We start from the raw sequence: 22,451 nt of genomic DNA on the forward strand, positions 1-22,451 counted from the left end.
TGAAGTGAAAAATTGAAAGTTGAAAAACTGAGCAAGTTGGAAGTTGAAATATTGAAAAATTCAAAAATTTTGTAAATCGTATTACTGAAAAATCGAAAATTTAAAACAAAAAATCGAAAAATTTAAGAATCGACTGAAAAATTGAGAAACTGAAAAATTGAAAAGCTTAAAATCAAAAGAATGATTAATCGAAAAGTTAAAAAATTAAAAAATCGAAAAGTGGAAAAATAGAGCAATCAAAAGAATTAAAAAACAGAAGAATAAAAAATAAAAATTTGAGAAATCGAAAAATGGAAAAGTTCAAAAATCGATAAATCCAAAAATCAAAAAATCGATAAGCCGAAAAATCCCTCGAAAAATTAAAAAATCAAAATATCGAAAAACCCAAAAACCGATAAACCGAGAAATTGAAAAATCCAAAAATTCAGAAATCAAGAACTCGGAAAGTTGAAAAATCCAAAAATCGAGAAATCGAAAGTACGAAAAACCAAAAAATTAAAAAATCCAAAAATCGAAAATTTGAAGAAGCGATCGAAAAATCGAAACGTCAAAAAGTTGATAAATCCAAGTCGAGTCGAATAATCAAAATTCGAAAAATCGATAGATCGAGAAAATGAAAATCGGAAAGTCGAAACATCGAGAAGATGAAAAGTGGAAAAATCGGAAGAACCCAAAAACCGAAAATTCGAGTGATTGAAAAATCCAAAAATTGAGAAATCGAAAAGTAAGCAATAAGAAATTCAAAAATTGAAAAATCAAAAAATAGAAAAATCTGGAAGTCGAAAATTGCAAATCTGAAGAATCGATCGAAAAATCGAGAAATCCAAAAATCGGAAAATGGAGAAATCGAAAAAACGAAACGTCCAAAAACTGAATAATCCAAAAAATCCGAAAGTCAAAAAACCTAGAAATCGAGAATTCGAAATCAGAAAATCTAAAAAATCGAAAACTTGAATTAATCAAAAAACCCAGAAATCAAAAAACCGAATAATCGAAAAATCGAGAAGTCCAAACATCGAAAGAATAAAAATCGATAAATTCCAGTCGAAAAATCCAACTCAAAAGTCGAAAAATCAAGAAACCGGAAAGCCAAAAAATTGAGAAATAAAAAAAAGGAATCGAAAATCCAAAAATCGAAAAATCAAAAAAATCGAAAACAGTTGAAAAATCGAATTTGAAATTGAACACTTCAAACAATTTAAATCTTATTACTGAAAAATCGAAAATTTAAAACGAAAAAAGCGAAAAATTTTAAAAATTAACTGAAAAATGTTGAAATTGAAAAGCTTAAAATAAAAAAAATCAGTAATCGAAAAGCCGAAAAATCAAAACATCCAAAAATCGGAAAGTCTAAAAAGTGAGAAATCAAAATTTGAAAAATCGGAAAAACCCAAAAACCAAAACATCGAGAAATGAAAAATCCAAAAATTCAGAAATCAAGAACTCGGAAAGTTGTAAAATCCAAAAATCCAAAATTTGAAGAATCGATCGGAAAATCGAAACGTCAAAAAGTTGATAAATCCAAGTCGAAGAGTCGAATAATCAAAATTCGAAAAATCAAAAAATCGAGAAATCCAAAAATCGAAAAGTCAAAAAATTTTAAATCTTGAAGTCGAAAAATTTGAAAATCTGAAAATCGAAAAATGAAGAAATTGAAAAATCTAAAAGTCGAAAATCGAACGAAAAATCGAAACGTGAAAAATTGAAAAATCCAAGTTGAAGAGACGAAATATGAAAATTTGAAAAATCGAGAAACCGAAAAGATGAAAAATCGGACAGTCAAAACATTGAGAAATCGAAAAGTTGAAAAATCCAAAAATCCGGAAATCGAGAACTGGAAATTTGGAAAACCCAAGAATTGAGAAGGCGAAAAATCGAAAAGTCGAACAGTTAAAAAATCTAAAAACTGAATCGATCGCAAAATCGAGAAGTGGAGAAATCGAAAGGAAAAACAAAAAAAAAACAAAAATTAAAATATCGAGAAATTCAAAGAATAAAAAAATTGAAAATTCCAAAATTTCATGAAATAAAAAGTCGAAAGGGTGAGAATTTGAAAAATCGAAGTCGAGAAATTTAAAAATCAAACAGTTTAAAAAATCAAGAAATTGAAGATTCAAAAAGTTCGAAAGTAAAAAATTGAGAAAATGCAAATATCGAAAAATCTGAAAATTAAAAAATTTAGAACTCGAAAAATCGTAAAATTGTAAAATCGAAAAATTAAAAAAACCAAAAATCGAGAAATCGAGATATTGAAAATTCCAAACATCCAGACAACGAAAACTCGGAAAAGTTAGAAAATCCAAAAATCGAAAATTTAATCAATCGAAAAGTCGAATAGTGGAAAAATAAGGCAATCGAAAGAACCAAAAACCAAAAAAATCGAAAAATTAAAAAATCGAGAAATCCAAAAATCGAAAAAACTGAAAAATCTTGAAGTCGAAAAATTTGAAGAATCGATCGAAAAATCGAAAAGTCGAAAAATAGAAAAATCCAAGTCGAGATCAACATGCGAAAAGTCGAGAAATCGAAAAAACGACGCGTCCAAAAACTGAATAATCCAAAAAATCTGAAAGTCAAAAAACCTAGAAATCGAGAATTCGAAATCAGAAAATCCAAAAAATCGAAAATATTAATTAATCAAAGCATCCAGAAATCAAAAATCGAATATTCGAAAGAATTAAAATTGATAAAATTCAAGTCGAAAAATCAAGAAATCGGAAACTAAAAAAATTGAAAAATAAAAAAACGGAGTCGAAACTCCAAAAATCGAAAAAACAAGGTCAAGAAACCCAAAAATCGAAGTCAAAAATTGAGAAATCTAAAAATCCTACAATGGCAAAATCGAGAATTCGGTGAAGTCCAAAATGCGGGAAATCGGAATGTCAAAAAACCGAGAAATAGAACACTTTAAAAATCAAAAATAAAGAAATAGAACATTCGAAAAATCGAATAATCCAAAATTTGAAAAATATCTCCGAAAATAAAAAAAAGGAAAACTCAAAAATCGACAAATCGAAAAAACGAAGTCAAAAAATCTAAAAATCGAAATCAGAAATTCCAAAAAAAAAAATCGAATTTGTAATTGAAACAATTTAAATCTTATTACTGAAAAATAGAAAATTTAAAACGAAAAAAGCGAAAAATTTTAAAAATTTACTGAAAAATTTTGAAACTGAACAGCTTAAAATCAAAAAGTTCAGTAATCGAAAAGCCGAAAAATCAAAAAATCCAAAAATCAGAAAGACTAAAAACTGAAAAATAAAAATTTGAAAAATCGGAAAAAACCCAAAAACCAAAAAATCGAGAAATGAAAAATCCAAAAATTCAGAAATCAAGAACTCGGAAAGTTGGAAAAAACAAAAATCGAGAAATCGAAAGTACGAAAAACCAAAAAATTAAGAAACCCAAAAATCGAAAATTTGAAGAATCAAGCGAAAAACCGAAACGTCAAAAAGTCGATAAATTCAAGTAGAATAATCAAAATTCGAAAAATCGATAAATCCAGAAAATGAATATCGGGAAGTCGAAACATCGAGAAGATGAAAAGTGGAAAAATCGGAAGAACCCAAAAACCGAAAAATCGAGTGATTGAAAAATCCAAAAATTGAGAAATCGAAAAGTTAGCAATAGGAAATTCACAAATTGAAAAATCAAAAAATTGAAAAATCTCGAATTCGAAAATTTTGAGAATCTGGAAATCGAGAAATTAAAAAAACTAGAAGTCGAAAATCGAAAATTTGAAGAATCGATCGAAAAATCGAAAAATTGAAAGATCCAAACACCGAAAAATTAAGAAATTGAAAAATCCAAAAATCCAGAAATCGAGAACTCGGAAAAGTTGGAAAATCCAAAAATCGACAAAGCGAAACAACGAAAAACCAAAAAATCGAAAAGTCAAAAAACTGAAAAATCTTGAAGTCGAAAAATTTGAAAATCTGAAAATCGAAAATGAAGAAATTGAAAAATCTAAAAGTCGAAAATCGAAAATTTGAAGAATCGATCGAAAAATCGAAACGTGAAAAATTGAAAAATCCAAGTTGAAGAGACGAAATATGAAAATTCGAAAAATCGAGAAACCGAAAAGATGAAAAATCGGACAGTCGAAACATTGAAAAATCGAAAAATCGAGAATCTGAAAAATCCAAAAATCCGGAAATCGAGAACTGGAAATTTGGAAAATCCAAAAATTGAGAAAGCGAAAAAACGAAAAGTCGAACAGTCAAAAAATCTAAAAACTGAATCAATCGAAAAATCGAAAAGTGGAGAAATCGAAAGGAAAAACAAAACAAAAAAACAAAAATTAAAATATCGAGAAATTCAAAGAGTAGAAAAGTTGAAAATTACAAAATTTAATGAAATAAAAAGTGGAAAGGGCGAGAATTTGAAAATTCGAAAAGTTCAAAAATTTAGAACTCGAAAATTCGAAGGCTCAAAAAAATGAAAAATCTAAAATCCAAACAGTGAAAAACTGAGTAATCGAAAAGTCGAATAATCAAAAAAGTGCAAAAATCGAAAAATTTAAAAGTCAAAAATCGAAAATTTGAAGAATCAATAAAAAAATCGAAAGGTCGAAAAATCGGGAAAACCCAAAAACCAAAAAATCGAGACACTGAAAAATCCAAAAATCCAGACATCGAAAACTCGGAAAAGTTGGAAAATTCAAAAATCGAAAATTGGATCAATCGAAAAGTCGAATTGTGGAAAAATAGTCGAAAGAACCAAAAACCAAAAAAGTCGAAACATTCGAAAATCTGAAAATTGAAAAATTAAGAAACTAAAAAATCTAAAAGTCGAAAATTGAAACTTTGAAGAATCGACCGAAAAATCGAAAGGTCGAAAAATCGGAAAAACCCAAAAACCGAGAAATCAAGAAATTGAAAAATCCAAAAATCCAAACTGAAAAATCGAAATACCGAAAAATCAAAAAGTCGAACAATCTAAAAATCGAAAAATGGAATCAATCGAAAAAACGAAAAATTTGAAGAATCGATCGAAAAATAAATAGCGAAGTCAAAAATCGAAAATTTTAAGAATCGATCGGAAAATCGAAAGGTCAAAAAAATCTGGAAAACCCAAAATTGAAAAATCCAGAAATCGAGAACTTCGAAAAATTGAAAAATGGAAAAATCCAAGTCAAAAAATTGGAAAAACAAAACGCGAAAAATCCAGTAAATGAAAAATCCAAAAATGCAGAAATCGACAACTTGAAAAGTTGGAAAATCCAAAAATCGAAAAATGGAAAAATTGAGATATCAAGAAATTGGAAAATCAAAATATTGAAAAAGCAAAAAATTAAATCTAGCTCAAAAAGTTGAATAAATACAAAACTGAAAAATTTTAGGCTCAACATTTAAAAAAAATGAAAAATTGGAAAATTTTAAATTGAACATGAAAAATGGAGAAATTGAAAAATTAAAAAAAATAGAAACTGAACACTCGAAATAATGCAAAACAAAAAATTAAAAGCGAAAAATTGAAGACACAAAAATTACAAAATTGGAAACTTAAAAATTTTTAATAATAATAACAAAATTCGAATTCAGCGCCGAAGCGCTTCCTTGCGATTGGTCGCCACACAACCAACCCCATTTAGTGCCCCAACCCCGCCATCCACCAAAACCCGAAACCCCTCCTCCGTCCAAACTTTCTCCCACAATTTGCAATTCGTGAGAACCCAAACCGACAACGTCAACAAAGATTACAATGACGCAAGTGCATGCTAACAAATGACCCTTACGACCATCCATTGAATAATCGTGAATCATAATCTCGTCGCGGAAAAGACCGGTTACATAAGTAGGTTATGCAGTTGCAATAACGGTTGACGGATCCCAACGAAATAAAAACCCGTAGCGCGCTCTTATTAATCCCGTTTCCATCAAGAACCAGTATACACACCCAGCAAACTCGTGTCCCCTAGATATTTCTCCGACCCCCTACTTTCCGGAAACAGGGGCAAACCTTCCACCAGACTCGCATTCTGCAGATTCCGGATCCTGAACCCTAGCTCCTCCATAGAAGCCGCGATGTCTCTATGTAGCTCTATCTTCTCCTGCTGGTAACTCTGGACCTGAAGCGCCTGAAAAAACGCACACGTCAAAGGTTTTTGTTTAGTAATGGTTCTCAAGGTTTGTTTTTATTGTCGTACTGGTTTGTAGAAGACAAGGTTATTCGTGGTACTGGGTGTTTGAAATTCCGTTCGCGTATATTGTTGTAGGTTGCGGAGAGGAAGCGTCTTAATTTAAGTGGAACCAAACAGAAAATATACACGACCTAGTTGCGGCGTTTATTTGCAATTAGACGCTATAGGTGGTTCGATTTATCGCCGAATCGGATTACGAAAATCGTAATGATATTAATGATGGTGTTTACTTTTTTAAGCGAAACGTTGGACGCACCGTACTTCCGCATTAAGTCAATAAAAAATAACTATATAGCATGAAATTGATGCCAACGGTTTCCTGTTCGCAGCGCAAATGAAATAAATATAAATTACCCCTTTAATAGAACAATGACCGGCAGCTTAACACATAAAACCGATTTTTATGTGATAGGATAAATAAATCATGATCTTTTAAATGATATAATCGCATTTTTAACTAGGTGATGGACGTGGCCTTATTTCGTTAAACGAAATACGATGACAGGTGACACTAATAAGTAATAAGTGAGGTTAGGTGGTGCGAACGAACGCACTATAGATTTTTTCCTTGAAAGAACGACGCATTTGCGTAACGGTAGTACTAGTAAGTGTACTAATTATGTATGATAATTGATAATTCCCAGAGGAAGGATAATAGTTCGCATGACGCAGATAATAGACGGAAAAAAGACGTGTGAATTGCATGAATATATACAGCGAGTTAATAATGATGTTCCAGCTTTTTAAATAACTTATTTTGAGGATGTGAGTGGCGGTGTTTATTTTTCCAAGAACGTAATTCTGGTTTGACAAATACAACGTTTTTTACGCGCTGTTTGTGTATTTTCTTAATGCAAAAATTAGATCGACGCAGCTTTGTCATCTTGTAAAGCAATTAAGTTAAGTTCAGAATAAACAATGACGTCGCTGGATAAAGCGAACTGTGACAGAGGTTTTTTCGTGTGAAAATTTTTTAGTGATTGGTAATGTTAATTTTGTGGTCGACTTGTTGCGAAATTTAGAAAAAAAAAAAGGTCGGGAAAAGAAAATAAAACTTGAAGAAGCAGGAAATCGACGACACGAAAGTTATTTGTTTTATCACCTTTAGTTTTCCGATTTTTTAACCTTTTAATTTTTGAAAAATGAAAAATCGAAAAATGGAATCGGAAGTTACAAAATTTAAGGGACCCCGTGATTTTTTCGCTCCCTTAAACTTCGCAAACTTAAAAATTGGACACTAGGTGAGATTCCTTCTCACTAAAAGAGATTTTTGAAAATTCTCCCAAAAAGGGCATTAGCACCCTTAAGGTTCTTGTAAATCCCCTCCAAAAAAAAGATACTAGGACCCCTGAGATTCTTTAAAATTCCGTCCAAAAATTCCTGTAAATCCTTTCAAAAAAAAAGGATACTTGGGGCTCCCGAAATTCTTCTAAATTCATCCACAAAAAGGACACTAGTTTCTTTTAAACTTTCCCAACCTCCAACCCCCCAAAGTCCTCGGAGATTCTCATAAATTCCTCCAAAAAGACACTTCTCCCCCCAGATTCTTGTAACTTCCTCCAAAAACAGGCGAACCCCTCCATTCTTCTAAATTTTTCAAAAAAATGATTTTAGGGACCTCCAAGGTTCTTTTAAATTCGTCCCAAAAAATACACTAGGGACCTCACTACTAAATATTTTTCAAAATCAAAACTACCAGAGGCTCTAAAATTAAAAGATAATATTAGAAATGTCGAAATTTTTTCAATTTTTTTCAGTCCCTTTGAGAGATTCTTTTAAATTTCCTCCAAAAAGGACACCAAGCGTCCCCAAGATTCTTGAAAATTTTTCTAAAAAAACGACACTGATAACCCCTGAAATTTTTTTAAATTCCTCAAAAAAAAAAACACTACTAACGATCTTTTTAAATTCTTAAAAAGGATATTAGGACCCAACAGTTTTTTGGTATTCTTAAATAAAAAGACACTCCTCCCCCCAGATTCTTGTAACTTTTTCCAAAAAAAGGCGACGCCCCCCATTCTTCTAAATTTCTCAAAACAATGATTTTAGGGACCTCCAAGGTTCTTTTAAATTCCTCCCAAAAAATACACTAGGGACCTCACTACTAAATATTTTTCAAAATCAAAACTACCAGGGGCTCTAAAATTTAAAGACAATATTAGAAATGTGGAAATTTTTTCAATTTTTTTCAGTCCCTTTGAGAGATTCTTTTAAATTTCCTCCAAAAAGGACACCAAGCGTCCCCAAGATTTTTGAAAATTTTTCTAAAAAAACGACACTGATAACCCCCGAAATTTTTCTAAATTCCTCAAAAAAAAAACACTACTAACGATTCTTTTAAATTCTTAAAAATGATATTAGGACCCAACATTTTTTTGGTTTTCTTAAATAAAAAGACACTAGAAGTCCCCGATATTCTTCCATATTTTTAAAAAAGAGGACACTAAGGACCTCCAAAATTCGTCAAAATTCATTAAAAGCCTCTGGGGACCCCCAAGAATCTTTAAAATTCTTTCAGATCCAAAGCACCTAACACTCTTAATTCTTAAAAAAGGCTCCAAGATTCTTTCAAATGTTTTCAAAAATACAACGGCAAGGGCACCCAAGTTTTCCTAACATTCTTAAAAAGACGACACAAAGGACCCTAAGATTTTTTCAACCTTTGATTTTTCCTTTCCTACATCACAAACTTTTGAGTTCACATTTTTTTGAGATTTTAATAATTGGTTTTTTCAATTTTTCGATTTTTCAGTTTTTCAATTTTTAATTTTTCGAGAAGAAATTTTTCAATTCTTCCATTTTTCGTTTATTTAATTTTATAATTTTATAATCTGTGTTTCATCAGTTTTTGGTTTTTCAATTTCTCAATTTTTCGTTTCAAAATTCGGATTTGCCAATTTTCGAGGTTTTAACTTTGAATTTTTCAACTCTGTAATTTTCGACAAATTTCAAATCAAAAAACTGTAAAATCGAAAATTGCCAAATAAAAATGTGGAATAGATAATTAAAACACCGCGAAAATCCAAACAAAAAAAAACTGGAAGTCCCTGAGATTCTTTTAAATTCCTCCAAAAAAACAAAGGATCCCAACGATTTTTCAAATAAAAAGACAGTAGGGACCCCCGAGATTCTTGCAAATTCTTTCAAAAAAGGACACTTAGGGTCCCTGAGATTCGTTTAAACTCCTCCAAAAAAAAAAGACACTAGGAGACCCCTAGATGCTTTTAAATTCCTTCCAAAAAAAAGACACTAGGGGTCCATGAGATTCGTCTAAATTCCTCCAAAAAGACTCTAGGGACCCCCAAGATTCTTTTAAATTCCCACCAAAAATTCACTCGGGACCTCGCTAAATATTTTCAAAACCAAAACTATCGAGGGTTCTCAAAAAAAAACTGCCGAAATTTTTTCAAATGTTTTCAGTCCCCCCTAAGATTCTTGTAAATTCTCTCAAAAAAGACACAAAGCGTCCCAAAGATTCTTGAAAATTCCTCCAAAAAAAAACACGATTGGCCCTCAAGATACTTTAAAAATTTTTCAAATTAAAAATACAGTAGGAACCCCGAGATTCTTGTAAATCCTTCCAAAATAAGGACACCAAGAGCCCTCGAGATACTTTTAACTTCCCTTCAAAACAAAGATACTATGGGCCCCCGAGATTCTTACAAATTCTTTCAAAAAAGGACACTTTGGGCCCCTGAGATTCGTCTAGATTCCTTCAAAAAAGACACTAGGAGATCTCTAGATTCTTTTAAATTCCCTCCAAAAAAAGGCACTAGGGGACCCGAGATTCTTGTAAATTCTCCCCAAAAAGTACCTTAAAAACCCCTGAGATTCTTGTACATTTTCCCCTCAAAATTCTTTTAAATTCCCCGAAAAAGAGATACGAACCCCCCCCCCCCCCCAGACTATTAAAATTTTTTCCAAAAACAGAAAAAAAAGACTGGGAGTCCCTGAGATTCTTTTAAATTCATCCAAAAAAACAAAGGACTCTCGAGATTCTTGCAAATTCTTTCAAAAAAGGACACTTGGGGCCTCTGAGATTCGTCTAAATTCCTCCAAAAAAAGACACTAGGAGATTATAAATTCTTTTAAATCCCCTCCAAAAAAAGACATTACAAACCCCCGAAATTCTTGCAAAATCTTTCAAAAAAGGAACTTGGGATCCCTAAGATTCGTCTAAACTCCTCCAAAAAAGACACTAGGAGAGCTATAGATTCTTTTAAATTCCCTCCAAAAAATTAGAAGCCCCTGAGATTCCTGTAAATTCTTTCCCTAAAGAAAAACCAGTGCCCCACAAAATTCTTTTAAATTCCTCCAAAACAACAAAGGATCCTAGAGATTTTTCAAATAAAAAAAGACAGTAGGGACCCCCGACATTGTTGCAAATTCTTTCAAAAAAGGACACTTAGGGTCCCTGATATTCGTCTAAACTCCTCAAAAAAAAAAACACTAGGAGACCCCTAGATTCTTTTAAATTCCTTCCAAAAAAAGACACTAGGGGACGGGAGATTCGTCTAAATTCCTCCAAAAAGACTCTAGGGACCCCCAGGAAACCTCCAGATTCTTTTAAATTCACTCCAAAAAAGACACTAGGGGACCCGAGATTCTTGTAAATTCCCCCCAAAAAATAGCTTAAAAACCCCTGAGATTCTTGTATATTCTCTCCTCAAAATTCTTTTAAATTCCTCCCAAAAAGGGAGACGATGGGCTTCCTCCAAAAAAGACACTAGGAGAGCTATAGATTCTTTTAAATTCCCTCCAAAAAATTAGAAGCCCCTAAGATTCCTGTAAATTCTTTCCCTAAAGAAAAACTAGTGCCCCACAAAAAAGGCACAAAGCGTCCCAAAGATTCTTGAAAATTCCTCCAAAAAAAGGACACGAATGGCCCTCAAGATACTTTAAAATTTGTCAAATTAAAAGTACAGTGGGGACCCCGAGATTCTTGTAAATCCTTCCAACATAAGGACACCAGGAGATTCTTACAAATTCTTTCAAAAAAGGACACTTTGGGTCCTTGAGATTCGTCTAAATTCCTTCAAAAAAAAGACACTAGGAAACCTCCAGATTCTTTTAAATTCCCTCCAAAAAAAGACACTAGGGGACCCGAGATTCTTGTAAATTCCCCCCAAAAAATAGCTTAAAAACCCCTGAAATTCTTGTATATTCTCTCCTCAAATTTTTTTTAAATTCCTCCCAAAAAGGGACACGAAGGGCTTCCGAGATTCTTTTAAATTCTTCCAAAAAAGGACACCAGGGGCCCTCGAGATTCTTTTAACTTCCCTTAAAAAACATCACTAGGGCCCCCCGAGATTCTTGCAAATTTTTTCAAAAAAGGACACTTAGGGTCCCTGATATTCGTCTAAACTCCTCAAAAAAAAAAAACACTAGGAGACCCCTAGGTTCTTTTAAATTCCTTCCAAAAAAGACACTAGGGGACCGGAGATTCGTCTAAATTCCTCCAAAAAGACTCTAGGGACCCCCAAGATTCTTTTAAATTCCCCCCAAAAAATGCACTCGAGGCTTCGCTAAATATTTTCAAAACCAAAACTATCGAGGGTTCTCAAAAAAAAAAAAGAATTGCCGAAATTTTTTCAAATGCTTTCAGTCCCCCCTAAAAATTCTTTTAAATGTCCCTCAAAAAAAAAGACACTAGGGGACCCGAGATTCTTGTAAATTCCCGCCAAAAATACCTTAAAAACCCCTGAGATTCCCCTCAAAATTCTTTTAAATTCTCCCAAAAAGGGACACGAAGCCCCCCCGAGACTATTAAAAATTTTTCCAAAAAAAGAAAAAAAACAACACGAGGGGCTCTAGATTCTTTTAAATTCTTCAAAAAAAGACACTGGGAGTCCTTGAGATTCTTTTAAATTCCTCCAAAAAAAACAAAGGACCCCCGAGATTCTTGTAAATCCTTCCAAAAAAGGACACCAGGGGCCCTCGAGATTCTTGCAAATTCTTTCAAAAAAGGACACTTGGGGCCTGAGATTCGTCTAAATTCCTCCAAAAAAAGACACTAGGAGATTATAGATTTTTTTAAATCCCCTCCAAAAAAAGACATTACAAGCCTTCGAAATTCTTGCAAAATCTTTCAAAAAAGGAACTTGGGACCCCTAAGATTCGTCTAAATTCCTCCAAAAAGACACTAGGAGAGCTATAGATTCTTTTAAATTCCCTCAATTTCCCTAAAGAAGAACTAGTGCCCCACAAAATTCTTTTAAATTCCCCCAAAAAGGGACACGAAGTCCCCGAGATTCCTTAAAATTCCCAAAAAAAAAAAAAAAAGAACACAAGAGGCCCTCGAGATTCTTTTAAATTCTCTCAAAAAAACACACTGTCAATCCCTGAGCTTCTTTTAAATTCCTCCAAAATAGGCACTGGGAACCCCTGAGATTCTCTTAAATTCCTCCAAAAAAACAAAGGATCCCAGAGGTTTTTCAAATAAAAAAAGACAGTAGGGACCCCAAATATTCTTTTGCATTCTTAAAAAAAGACACTAGGGACTCCTAAGATTCTTTAAAATTCATTAAATTAATTAAATAAAGCCACTGGGCTTCAAGAATATTTCAAATTCTTAAAAAAAAAAAACAAAAAAACTTCTTTGAAGTTATAAAAAAAAAACATCGCGATTCAAAATGTTTTTTTGGATTCTTAAAAAAGAAAACAGACACCATGGTCCCCCGGGTTTTTTTTAGAATTCTTAGAAAAGGCCATTATGGACCCCCAAACGTCAGATACCAAAATTATTTTAAAATCCTAAAAAAAAAGAAGAAATTGGGACACCACGATCTCTTTAAATTTTTTCAAAAATAAAACATCGAAAAGCCCCAGGTTATTAAAAATTCTTTGAAAGGGCTGAACAACCTCATGATTTTTTTTTTTTATAAAATATATAAAATAACAAAATTGATTTATATATCTTTTCAACTCCTTAATACATATTGATTGTTTGTTTCTACAATAAAACACTAAATTCTGCCGATTTTGTCTTTTCAAGATAAATTTCCATTTTTTGTCAAATTTTGAATTACCTAGTAGTTGGATCAAGTCAAAATTCAACCGAAAATAACCAAAACCACCCGAAATTCGCCAACCAGCGTGTTCCCCAGCAACCCGCAAATATTTCTACGTCTGTGAACCTCGAACTAAACCATTAACTTGTAAAGTTAATGATCATTGCAACTGCCTGACAATAAAACGAAATCGGCGTTCAGCTACTGAAAAAATCCGCTATCAATTACGTAAGCTGTAAACTTTAGTGGTGTTCTTGACGTACCAATTGAGTGAATAGATCGTAAACCGAAAATAGTTTATAAATACAGGAAAAAGGATCGCAAACTTGTGTAAATACAACCACAGAAATATAATAAAAAAAGAGATTGCTTTATGACGCATGTATCTACATTTATGTAGTCATAAAGTACCGTGCTAACTAACAGATATATTTATTTACTCTCGATTTAATATATTTATTTTTGCTTTTACAACTTTCTAATAATCCTGTATGTATACTTGGCCTACTGCGATGCATCGTTGCGAAAGCGCAATTTTTCGAAAATTTTAAATGAATTTAGGGCGAGTCTGACCAATTTATTGTTATTGCCTCCCATGGGCCCCCGGGAAATTCCGGCTCAATTACGCCTCTTTCAACGAGTTCCAATAAAAACTAGCCCAATTTCCCCGAGCCGGCGAGTCTTCGAACAAGACGTATTATTAACGGTGTTAGTTCGAGCATACGCAAATTGCAGGAAAAATACCAACCTTGACGTATTTATCCAGCCTGTACATGTGCCTTGGTTGTTTGACTGGGTGTAGAGTGATGGCCCGATGGACTTCCTTCTGTTTCAAGTCGCCCGTGAATGCCGCCTGCCCACTTTGGTTGTGGTACAATATGACTTGCATCTGTTGAAGAAGCAGACGAAATTTAATAGAGGCTTGATGAATTCAGGGTCTAAATGATTACTTCATTAGGTTTCGACATGGGAAAGTCGTATTGATTTATTGTTTTAGCGCTGTGGAGGAGACGTGTCGTACTGGAGGTACGAGTGGAGATCGGTGAGAGAAGTTGCCGTTTTGGGGCTTGGGAGGAAATGTAGCATGACTCACCTCCAGACGGCGCGGGAGGTTATGTCGTTTTTTCCGCAACCGCGGCGAATCCAGTTGTTCGGTTCATCGATTTTTTAGTTTATTGTCTATTTTGATTTTTGTGTTTTCTATTTCAAATTTTGAATTTGTCAACTTTCACTTCTTCAATTTTTCATTTTGCAAGTTTTCGATTTTTCAGTTTCTCGATTTTTAATTTTTCGAAATTTAAACTGCTGATTTCTTTTCAGTTTTTTAATTTTTCGTTTCTTCAATTTTTCGATTTCTTAATTTTTGAATTTTGGAATTACTGAAAAGTTCAAAAGTTGGAAAATTGCAAAGTTTCAAATTGAAGATCTGAAAAATTGCAAATCGAGAATCTGAATCACCGAAAACTTGAACAATCTGAAATCGAAAATTTGAAAGTCCAAAAATTTCAAATTAAGAAACCGAAAAACGTAAAACAAAAAAAAATTGGGAACCTGAAATATCGAAAAATTGAAAGAGTGAAAATTGAAAAATCGGAAAAAACTAAGAAATGAAAAATTAAACAATTCAGATGACGAGTTTTCAACTTATTGATTTGCAATTTTTCAATCTTACAACTTTTCGTTTTTTCAATTTATCCATTTTTAGATCCCAATATTTAAATTTCTCGATTTTTAATTTTTCATTTTTCAGTTTCACGATTTTCAGTTGTTCGCTTTTTGTTTCTCGATTTTTAATTTTTCGAATTTTTTTGTCAATTTTTGAATTTTTCGTTTCTTCAATTTTTCGATTTTTCAATTTCTGAATTTTCGGATAACTTAAAAATTCAAAAGCTGGAAAAGCGTAAATTTTCAATTCCGAAATCGAAAAATTGGGAACCTGAAATATCGGAAAACTGAAGAAGTGAAAATTGAAAAATCGGACAAACAAGAAGAAATGAAAAATTGAAAAATTCAAAACACGAAAAATTCCGTCCTTTTTTGTTTCAATTTTTCAGCTTTTCGAGTTTTCAAGTTATTGGTTTGAATTTTTCAGTTTTACATTTATAACTTCGAGTTTTTAGTTCTAAATTCAACTTTCGAAATTTTCAGTTTCTAGATTTTTCAATGTCTCCATTTGCAATTTTTGACATTTTACAAGTTTTCGTTGTTTCAATTTATTCATATTTTCGTTCCCCAATTATTAAATTTCTCGATTTTTAATTTTTCATTTTTCGGTTTCTCGATATTTTATTTTTATATTTATCAGTTTTTCAATTTTTAATTTCTAGATTTTCCAATTTTCATCATTTCATTTTCCACCATGCGAATTTTTGAGTTTGCAATTCTACGATTTTTCAATACTTCGATTAAATTTTTTTCTATTTTTTCATTTTTGACATACATATTTCAATTTTTCGTGTGTCCTATTTTTCGGTCCTTTGATTTTAATTTTTTGATTTTTCTGTTTTTCAAATTTATTTTGCGATTTTTCAATTTCTAGATGGCTATTTTAATTGCTCGATTTTTCAATTTTTCCATTTTATAATTTTCAGTTTTTATAATGCAATTTTTTGAGTTTTCAATTTTTTGGTTTTTCAATTTTTCGATTTTTAGTTTCTCGATTTTTCAATTTCTACTATGCAAATTTTGAGTATACAATTTTGAGATTTTTCAATATTTCGGTTTGCAATTTTTCTATTTTTCAATCTCTAAATACATATTTAAATTTTTCGTGTGTCTTTTTTTTAGATTTTTCAGTTTCTCGATTTTAATTTTTTTTTATTTTTCAGTTTTTTCATTTTTATTTTCGGATTTCTCAAATTCTAAATATTTTAATTTCTTGATTTTTCCATTTTTAGATTTTTCCATTTTTAGATTTTTCCATTTTCTAATTTTCAGTTTTTGAATGCACAATTCTAGATATTAAAATTTTTCGTTTTTTCAGTAATTAGATTTTCACGTTTTCAATTTTTTGGGTTTCAATTTTTCGTTTTTCAATTTATTGACTTTCCAGTTTTGATTTGGAATTTTTCGATTTTTCAATTTCACGAATTTTGTATTTTTTTTTCAGTTTTACAATTTTTATTTTCAGATTTTTCAATTTCTAAATATTTTAATTTCTTGATTTTTCCATTTTTAGATTTTTCCATTTTCTAGTTTTCAGTTTTTGAATGCAAATTTTTGAGTTTTCAATTTTTTGATTTTTCAATTTTTCGATTTTTCAATTTCTAGATTTTTAAATTTTGTGATTTTTCAGTTTCTCAATTTTTAATTTTTCGATTTTTCAAAATGTCAATTTTTTTAATTTTAATTTTTGGTTTTTTGAATTTTTTGGTTTTTTTACTTTTCGTTTTTTCAATCTCTAGATACATATATGTATTTAAAATTTTCGTTTGTTCTATTTTTCGATTTTTCAATTCCTAGATTTTTTAATTTTTTGATTTTCTAGTTTCTCATTTTGATTTTGATTTTTCAGTTTTTCCATTTGCAGTTTTAAAATCCTCCATTTTTTTGTTACAATTTTTCGATTTTTAATTTTTAGATAATAAAATTTTTCGCTTTTTCAGTAATTAGATTTTCGAGTTTTAAATTTTTTGGGTTTCAATTTTTCGATTTACAATTTCTCGACTTTCCAATTTTGATTTCGAATTTTTCGATTTTTCAATTTCCCGATTTTTGTATTTTTTTTTAGTTTTACAATTTTTATTTTCAGATTTTTCAATTTCGAAATATTTTAATTTCTTGATTTTTCCATTTTTAGATTTTTCCATTTTCTAGTTTTTAGTTTTTGAATGCAAATTTTTGAGTTTTCAATTTTTTGGTCTTTCAATTTTTCGATTTTTCAATTTCTAGATTTTTAAATTTTGTGATTTTTCAGTTTCTCAATTTTTAATTTTTCGATTTTTCAAAATGTCAATTTTTTTATATTTTAATTTTTGGTTTTTTGAATTTTTTGGTTTTTCTACTTTTCGATTTTTCAATTTCTAGATACATATATGTATTTAAAATTTTCGTTTGTTCTATTTTTCGATTTTTCAGTTTTTCGATTTGCAGTTTTAAAATTCTCCATTTTTTTGTTACAATTTTTCGATTTTTAATTTCTAGAAATTAAAATTTTTCGTTTTTTCAGTAATTAGATTTTCGAGTTTTCAATTTTTTGGGTTTCAATTTTTCGATTTTCAATTCCTCGACTTTCCTATTTTGATTCGGAATTTTTCGATTTTTCAATTTCCCGATTTTTGTATTTCTTTTTTCAGTTTTACAATTTTTATTTTCAGATTTTTCAATTTCTAAATATTTTAATTTCTTGATTTTTCCATTTTTAGATTTTTCCATTTTCTAGTTTTTAGTTTTTGAATGCAAATTTTTGAGTTTTCAATTTTTTGGTCTTTCAATTTTTCGATTTTTCAATTTCTAGATTTTTAAATTTTGTGATTTTTCAGTTTCTCAATTTTTAATTTTTCGATTTTTCAAAATGTCAATTTTTTTATATTTTAATTTTTGGTTTTTTGAATTTTTTGGTTTTTCTACTTTTCGATTTTTCAATTTCTAGATACATATATGTATTTAAAATTTTCGTTTGTTCTATTTTTCGATTTTTCAGTTTTTCGATTTGCAGTTTTAAAATTCTCCATTTTTTTGTTACAATTTTTCGATTTTTAATTTATAGATATTAAAATTTTTCGTTTTTTCAGTAATTAGATTTTCGAGTTTTCAATTTTTTGGGTTTCAATTTTTCGATTTTCAATTTCTCGACTTTCCAATTTTGATTTGGAATTTTTCGATTTTTCAATTTCCCGATTTTTGTATTTTTTTTTCAGTTTTACAATTTTTATTTTCAGATTTTTCAATTTCTAAATATTTTAATTTCTTGATTTTTCCATTTTTAGATTTTTCCATTTTCTAGTTTTCAGTTTTCGAATGCAAATTTTTGAGTTTTCAATTTTTCAATTTTTCGATTTCTCAATTTCTAGATTTTTAAATTTTGTGATTTTTCAGTTTCTCAATTTTTAATTTTTCGATTTTTCAAAATGTCAATTTTTTTATATTTTGATTTTTGGTATTTTGAATTTTTTGGTTGTTCTATTTTTCGATTTTTCAGTTCCTCGATTTTTTAATTTTTTGATTTTCCAGTTTCTCATTTTGATTTTTGATTTTTCAGTTTTTCGATTTGCAGTTTTAAAATTCTCCATTTTTTTGTTACAATTTTTCGATTTTTAATTTCTAGATATTAAAATTTTTTTTTTTTCAGTAATTAGATTTTCGAGTTTTCAATTTTTTGGGTTTCAATTTTTCGATTTTCAATTTCTCGGCTTTCCAATTTTGATTTGGAATTTTTCGATTTTTTGAGTTCTCGATTTTTAATTTTTTGATTTTCTAGTTTCTCATTTTGATTTTTGATTTTTCAATTTTTTTATTTGCAGTTTTAAAATTTTCAATTTTTTGGTTTTTCAGTTTTTCGATTTTCAGTTTTTTCACTTTTCAATATTTGATTTGCAATTTTTGATTTTTCGTTTGTTCGGTTTTTTATTTTTTGATTTTCCAGTTTTAAAATTCTCAAGTTTGCAATTTTTCGATTTTTCAGTTTATAGATATTTAAATTTTTCGCTTTTCCTATTTTTGGATTTTTTTATTGTTCCATTTTTAATTTTTTCAGTTTCTCAATTTTCTAATTTTTCGAGTCTGAATCTTTTGAATTTTTTCATTTATTTATTTATTTTTTAATTTTAGAAGAATTTCAATTTTTCAGTTTTTCCGATGTTTCAATGTGTGGGTAAGCTAATTTTTCGTTTTTTCATTTCCTCAAATTTCTGTCTTTCGATTTTTCAACTTTTTAATTTTTTAATTTTTGATGTCTTCAATTTATTTTCATTTCAGAATTTTTAAATTTACTATTTTTCCATTTTTGAATTTTTCAATTTTTCACTTTATGTGATCATATTATTTGATTCTCAATTTCGATATTTCATCTCTTGAAATTCTCGATTTTTCGATTTTCCAATTTTTCGACTTGCATTTTTTTTCAATTTTCCATTTTTTAATTTGTTGATATTTTTCATTTCCCTATATTTTGAAACATATTTCAATGTTTCTCAGTTTCTCAATTTTTAATTTTACAGTTTTAACATGCAAATTTTTGATATTTTAATTTTTTTTCTCCGTTTTTATTTTTTTGATCTGTAATTTTTCGAAATTTTTCAATTTTTAGATATTTTAATTTTAAAATCTCAAGATTTTCCGGAATCAATTTTCAGGTATATAAAAAAACCCTAATTTTTGTCACATGTCTACAACATGAGCACAGCATAAAAAAAAACTACTAAAGATAAGTAATAATTACATACTTAAAATTAATTATAAAATTGAACGAATTGAAAACATTTTGTTCATGTCGTCTCTGAATCATGAGCGATAATTTAAAAGTAAAAAAATCTGAGACCCCGGATATAAACTGCAACAAATGCAAATATTTAACACATATCATCTTACCTCTAAAAACCCGCAACAACATATTACACAACTGTTACTTAAGTTGCTTTGTTTACAGTGCGATTACAAACAGCAAAAAACAAATCGTACGATGAAATTTAAAACACAACGGAAACTCGACTTGTTTTGGCCACTTTTTTCAACGTTTCCACAATGAATTTTTTGTCAAGACGTCCCACTACGACGTAATTGGTTTTAATTCCCGCTTATTATTCTAATTAATTAACTCTAATTATTCATTTCGTTCTCCCAATATCCGATTCATTTTAATCGAAGTGATAACAAAAAACGTGAACACTAAATCCAACGTTTGCCCCCGCCATGATTAGCATACAATGAAGGCCTTATTGCTTTTAGACATTATACCTTAATTATAATTAATTAAATTCAAAGTGCGAAGTGTAGAATGCGCACTCTGAAAACCTCTTAATGTCAGGTTGAAAACGCAAAGTACGCGAAGAGAATTAACGAGTTGTCCTTCAATGGGCAACGGGGGCGATTTGGTTGAAGTTCAAGGCCATGGTAGCCACATGTTTGCAGCTGGGTTAGATGTCTGGTTATTTAGATATTTATGAGTCTTCTCCGACGACATCTGCTTCTTGTTTCTCGTGCGTTGGTCTTTTTTCGGGTCGGAACACGTAGATGCATTGTTCTCGAGGTACTACACCCACGAGTACCATCGTGGTACTCGTTATCAGCTCAAAAAAATAAAAACGGAGTTGTTAATCATTTTAATGTGTTTTGCTTTCCATTTATCGTTTAAATAATAATAATATTTCGTGAAAGTAATAAAGCTAAAAATAACTTTCGCAAAGTAATGACACTGATAAGAAATTCATCTACGAAGTAGGTTTTAAAGAGTTAAAAAGTCGGAGTCTTGGAATTAATTTTCACATTTCGACCATTTTTTACAAACAAGGAACATTGAGATTTAACAACTGCTTTTACGATGCAAGAATTAAATCACACGAATAATAGAATTTTGACATCTAAACTACAACTTCAAATTCGAGAAATGTTGTCCAAAAATCGATTTTCAAAATTTCAAAAGTCAAAATTCTAAATTAAGCCGCACACAATACGTTTTAGTTTTCTCGTAATTTTATTTCGTTTTAGTGAAACTGACAGGGGAATTTTAAAAATTAAAACATAAATCGAGATTTAAAAATGCGTAACTTCGATCTCAAAAATCAAAATTGAAAACTCTGAAGCTTCGTTTACATTTCGGAAAAAACTGTCAATTCTCGATGTTTGTGCTTTCTTGGTTTTATCGTAATTTTAAAATGAAAAATCTGACACGAATGATAAAATTTTGACATCTAAAACTACGACTCCGAAATTCTAAATATTGTAGGTTAGATATCCAAAAATCGATATTTGCGATCTCGAAAGTCAAAACTTGCAAACTAATTTCAAAGCTTTACTATTTACAAAATCAAAGATTTCGTTTCTACTTTATTTTAAAAAGTGCAATTTCTAATTTTTTGCAAAATCGTATCGTTTTATCGCAAACAACAGTCAAATTTTAAAACGAAAACTTCGCATTTTATGGCAAATTTTTATTATTTCAAAGGTGAGAGCTTCGAATTTGACAGTTGTATATTAAACGTCTAAAAATCGATTTTCAAAATTTGAAAAGTCAAAATTTTAAAATCATGCCGCACACAATACGATTTAAGAAGTCGACGCCTTGGAGTTAATTTTGACTTTTTGGCTATTTTTTACAAGAAAAAAGCGTCAGTTTTCTCGTAGTTTTATTTCGTTTTAGTGAAACTTGACAGGGGAATTTTTAAAACTAAAACACCATAAGTCGAGATTTAAAAATGCGTAACTTCGATCTCAAAAATCAAAATTGAAAATTCTGAAGCTCCGTTTACATTTCCGAAAAAACTGCCAATTCTCGATGTTTGTGCTTTCTTGGATTTATCGTAATTTTAAAACGAAAAATCTGACACGAATAATAAAATTTTGACATTTAAAACTACGACTCCGAAATTCGAAATATTGTCGGCTAGATATCCAAAAATCGATATTTGCGATCTTCAAAGTCAAAACTTGCAAACTAATTTCCAAACTTTACTATTTATAAAGTCAAAGATTTCGGATTCAATTAATCAAAGTTTCTACTTTATTTTAAAAAGTGCGATTTCTAATTTTTCGCAAAATCGTATCATTTTATCGCAAACAACAGTCAAATATTAAAACGAAAACTTCGCACTTTATGGCAAATTTTTACTATTTCAAAAGTGAGAGTTTCGAATTTGACAGTTGTATATTAAACGTCTAAAAATCGATTTTCAAAATTTCAAAAGTCAAAATTTTAAATTCATGCTGAACACAATACGATTTAAGAAGTCGACACCTTGGAGTTAATTTTGACTTTTTGACTATTTTTTTACAAGAAAAAAGCGTCAGTTTTCTCGTAATTTTATTTCGTTTTAGTGAAACTGACAGGGGAATTTTTAAAATTAAAACACCAGAAATCGAGATTTAAAAATGCGTAACTTCGATTTCAAAAATCAAAATCGAAAATTCTGAAGCTCCGTTTACATTTCAGAAAAAACTGTCAATTCTCGATGATTGTGCTTTCTTGGTTTTATCGTAATTTTAAAATGAAAAATCTGACACGAATGATAAAATTTTGACATTTAAAACTACAACTCCGAAATTCTAAATATTGTAAGCTAGATATCCAAAAATCGATATTTGCGATCTCGAAAGTCAAAACTTGCAAACTAATTTCCAAACTTTACTATTTATAAAGTCAAAGA

At 29.9% G+C, this 22,451-nt stretch overlaps 1 protein-coding gene across 2 annotated transcripts in view; it reads right to left on the reverse strand.

Annotated features, from left to right (window-relative positions):
• Nucleotides 1-22,451, reverse strand: part of LOC135125262 (chondroitin sulfate synthase 1) — a 42,840-nt gene that overhangs the window by 8,066 nt on the left and 12,323 nt on the right. For both annotated transcript variants that reach the window (XM_064050702.1, XM_064050703.1), the window contains exons 2-3: nt 13,901-14,041; nt 5,899-6,079 (exon numbers count right to left, since the gene is read on the reverse strand). In XM_064050702.1, coding sequence (XP_063906772.1) covers nt 5,899-6,079; nt 13,901-14,041 — 322 coding nt within the window. The remainder of the gene's footprint in view (nt 1-5,898; nt 6,080-13,900; nt 14,042-22,451) is intronic.

This window comes from Zophobas morio, unplaced genomic scaffold, assembly GCF_036711695.1.
Source record: "Zophobas morio isolate AGI-343-1 ecotype UQ-CSIRO unplaced genomic scaffold, CSIRO_AGI_Zmor_V1 ptg000008l, whole genome shotgun sequence".
NCBI lineage: Eukaryota > Metazoa > Arthropoda > Insecta > Coleoptera > Tenebrionidae > Zophobas > Zophobas morio.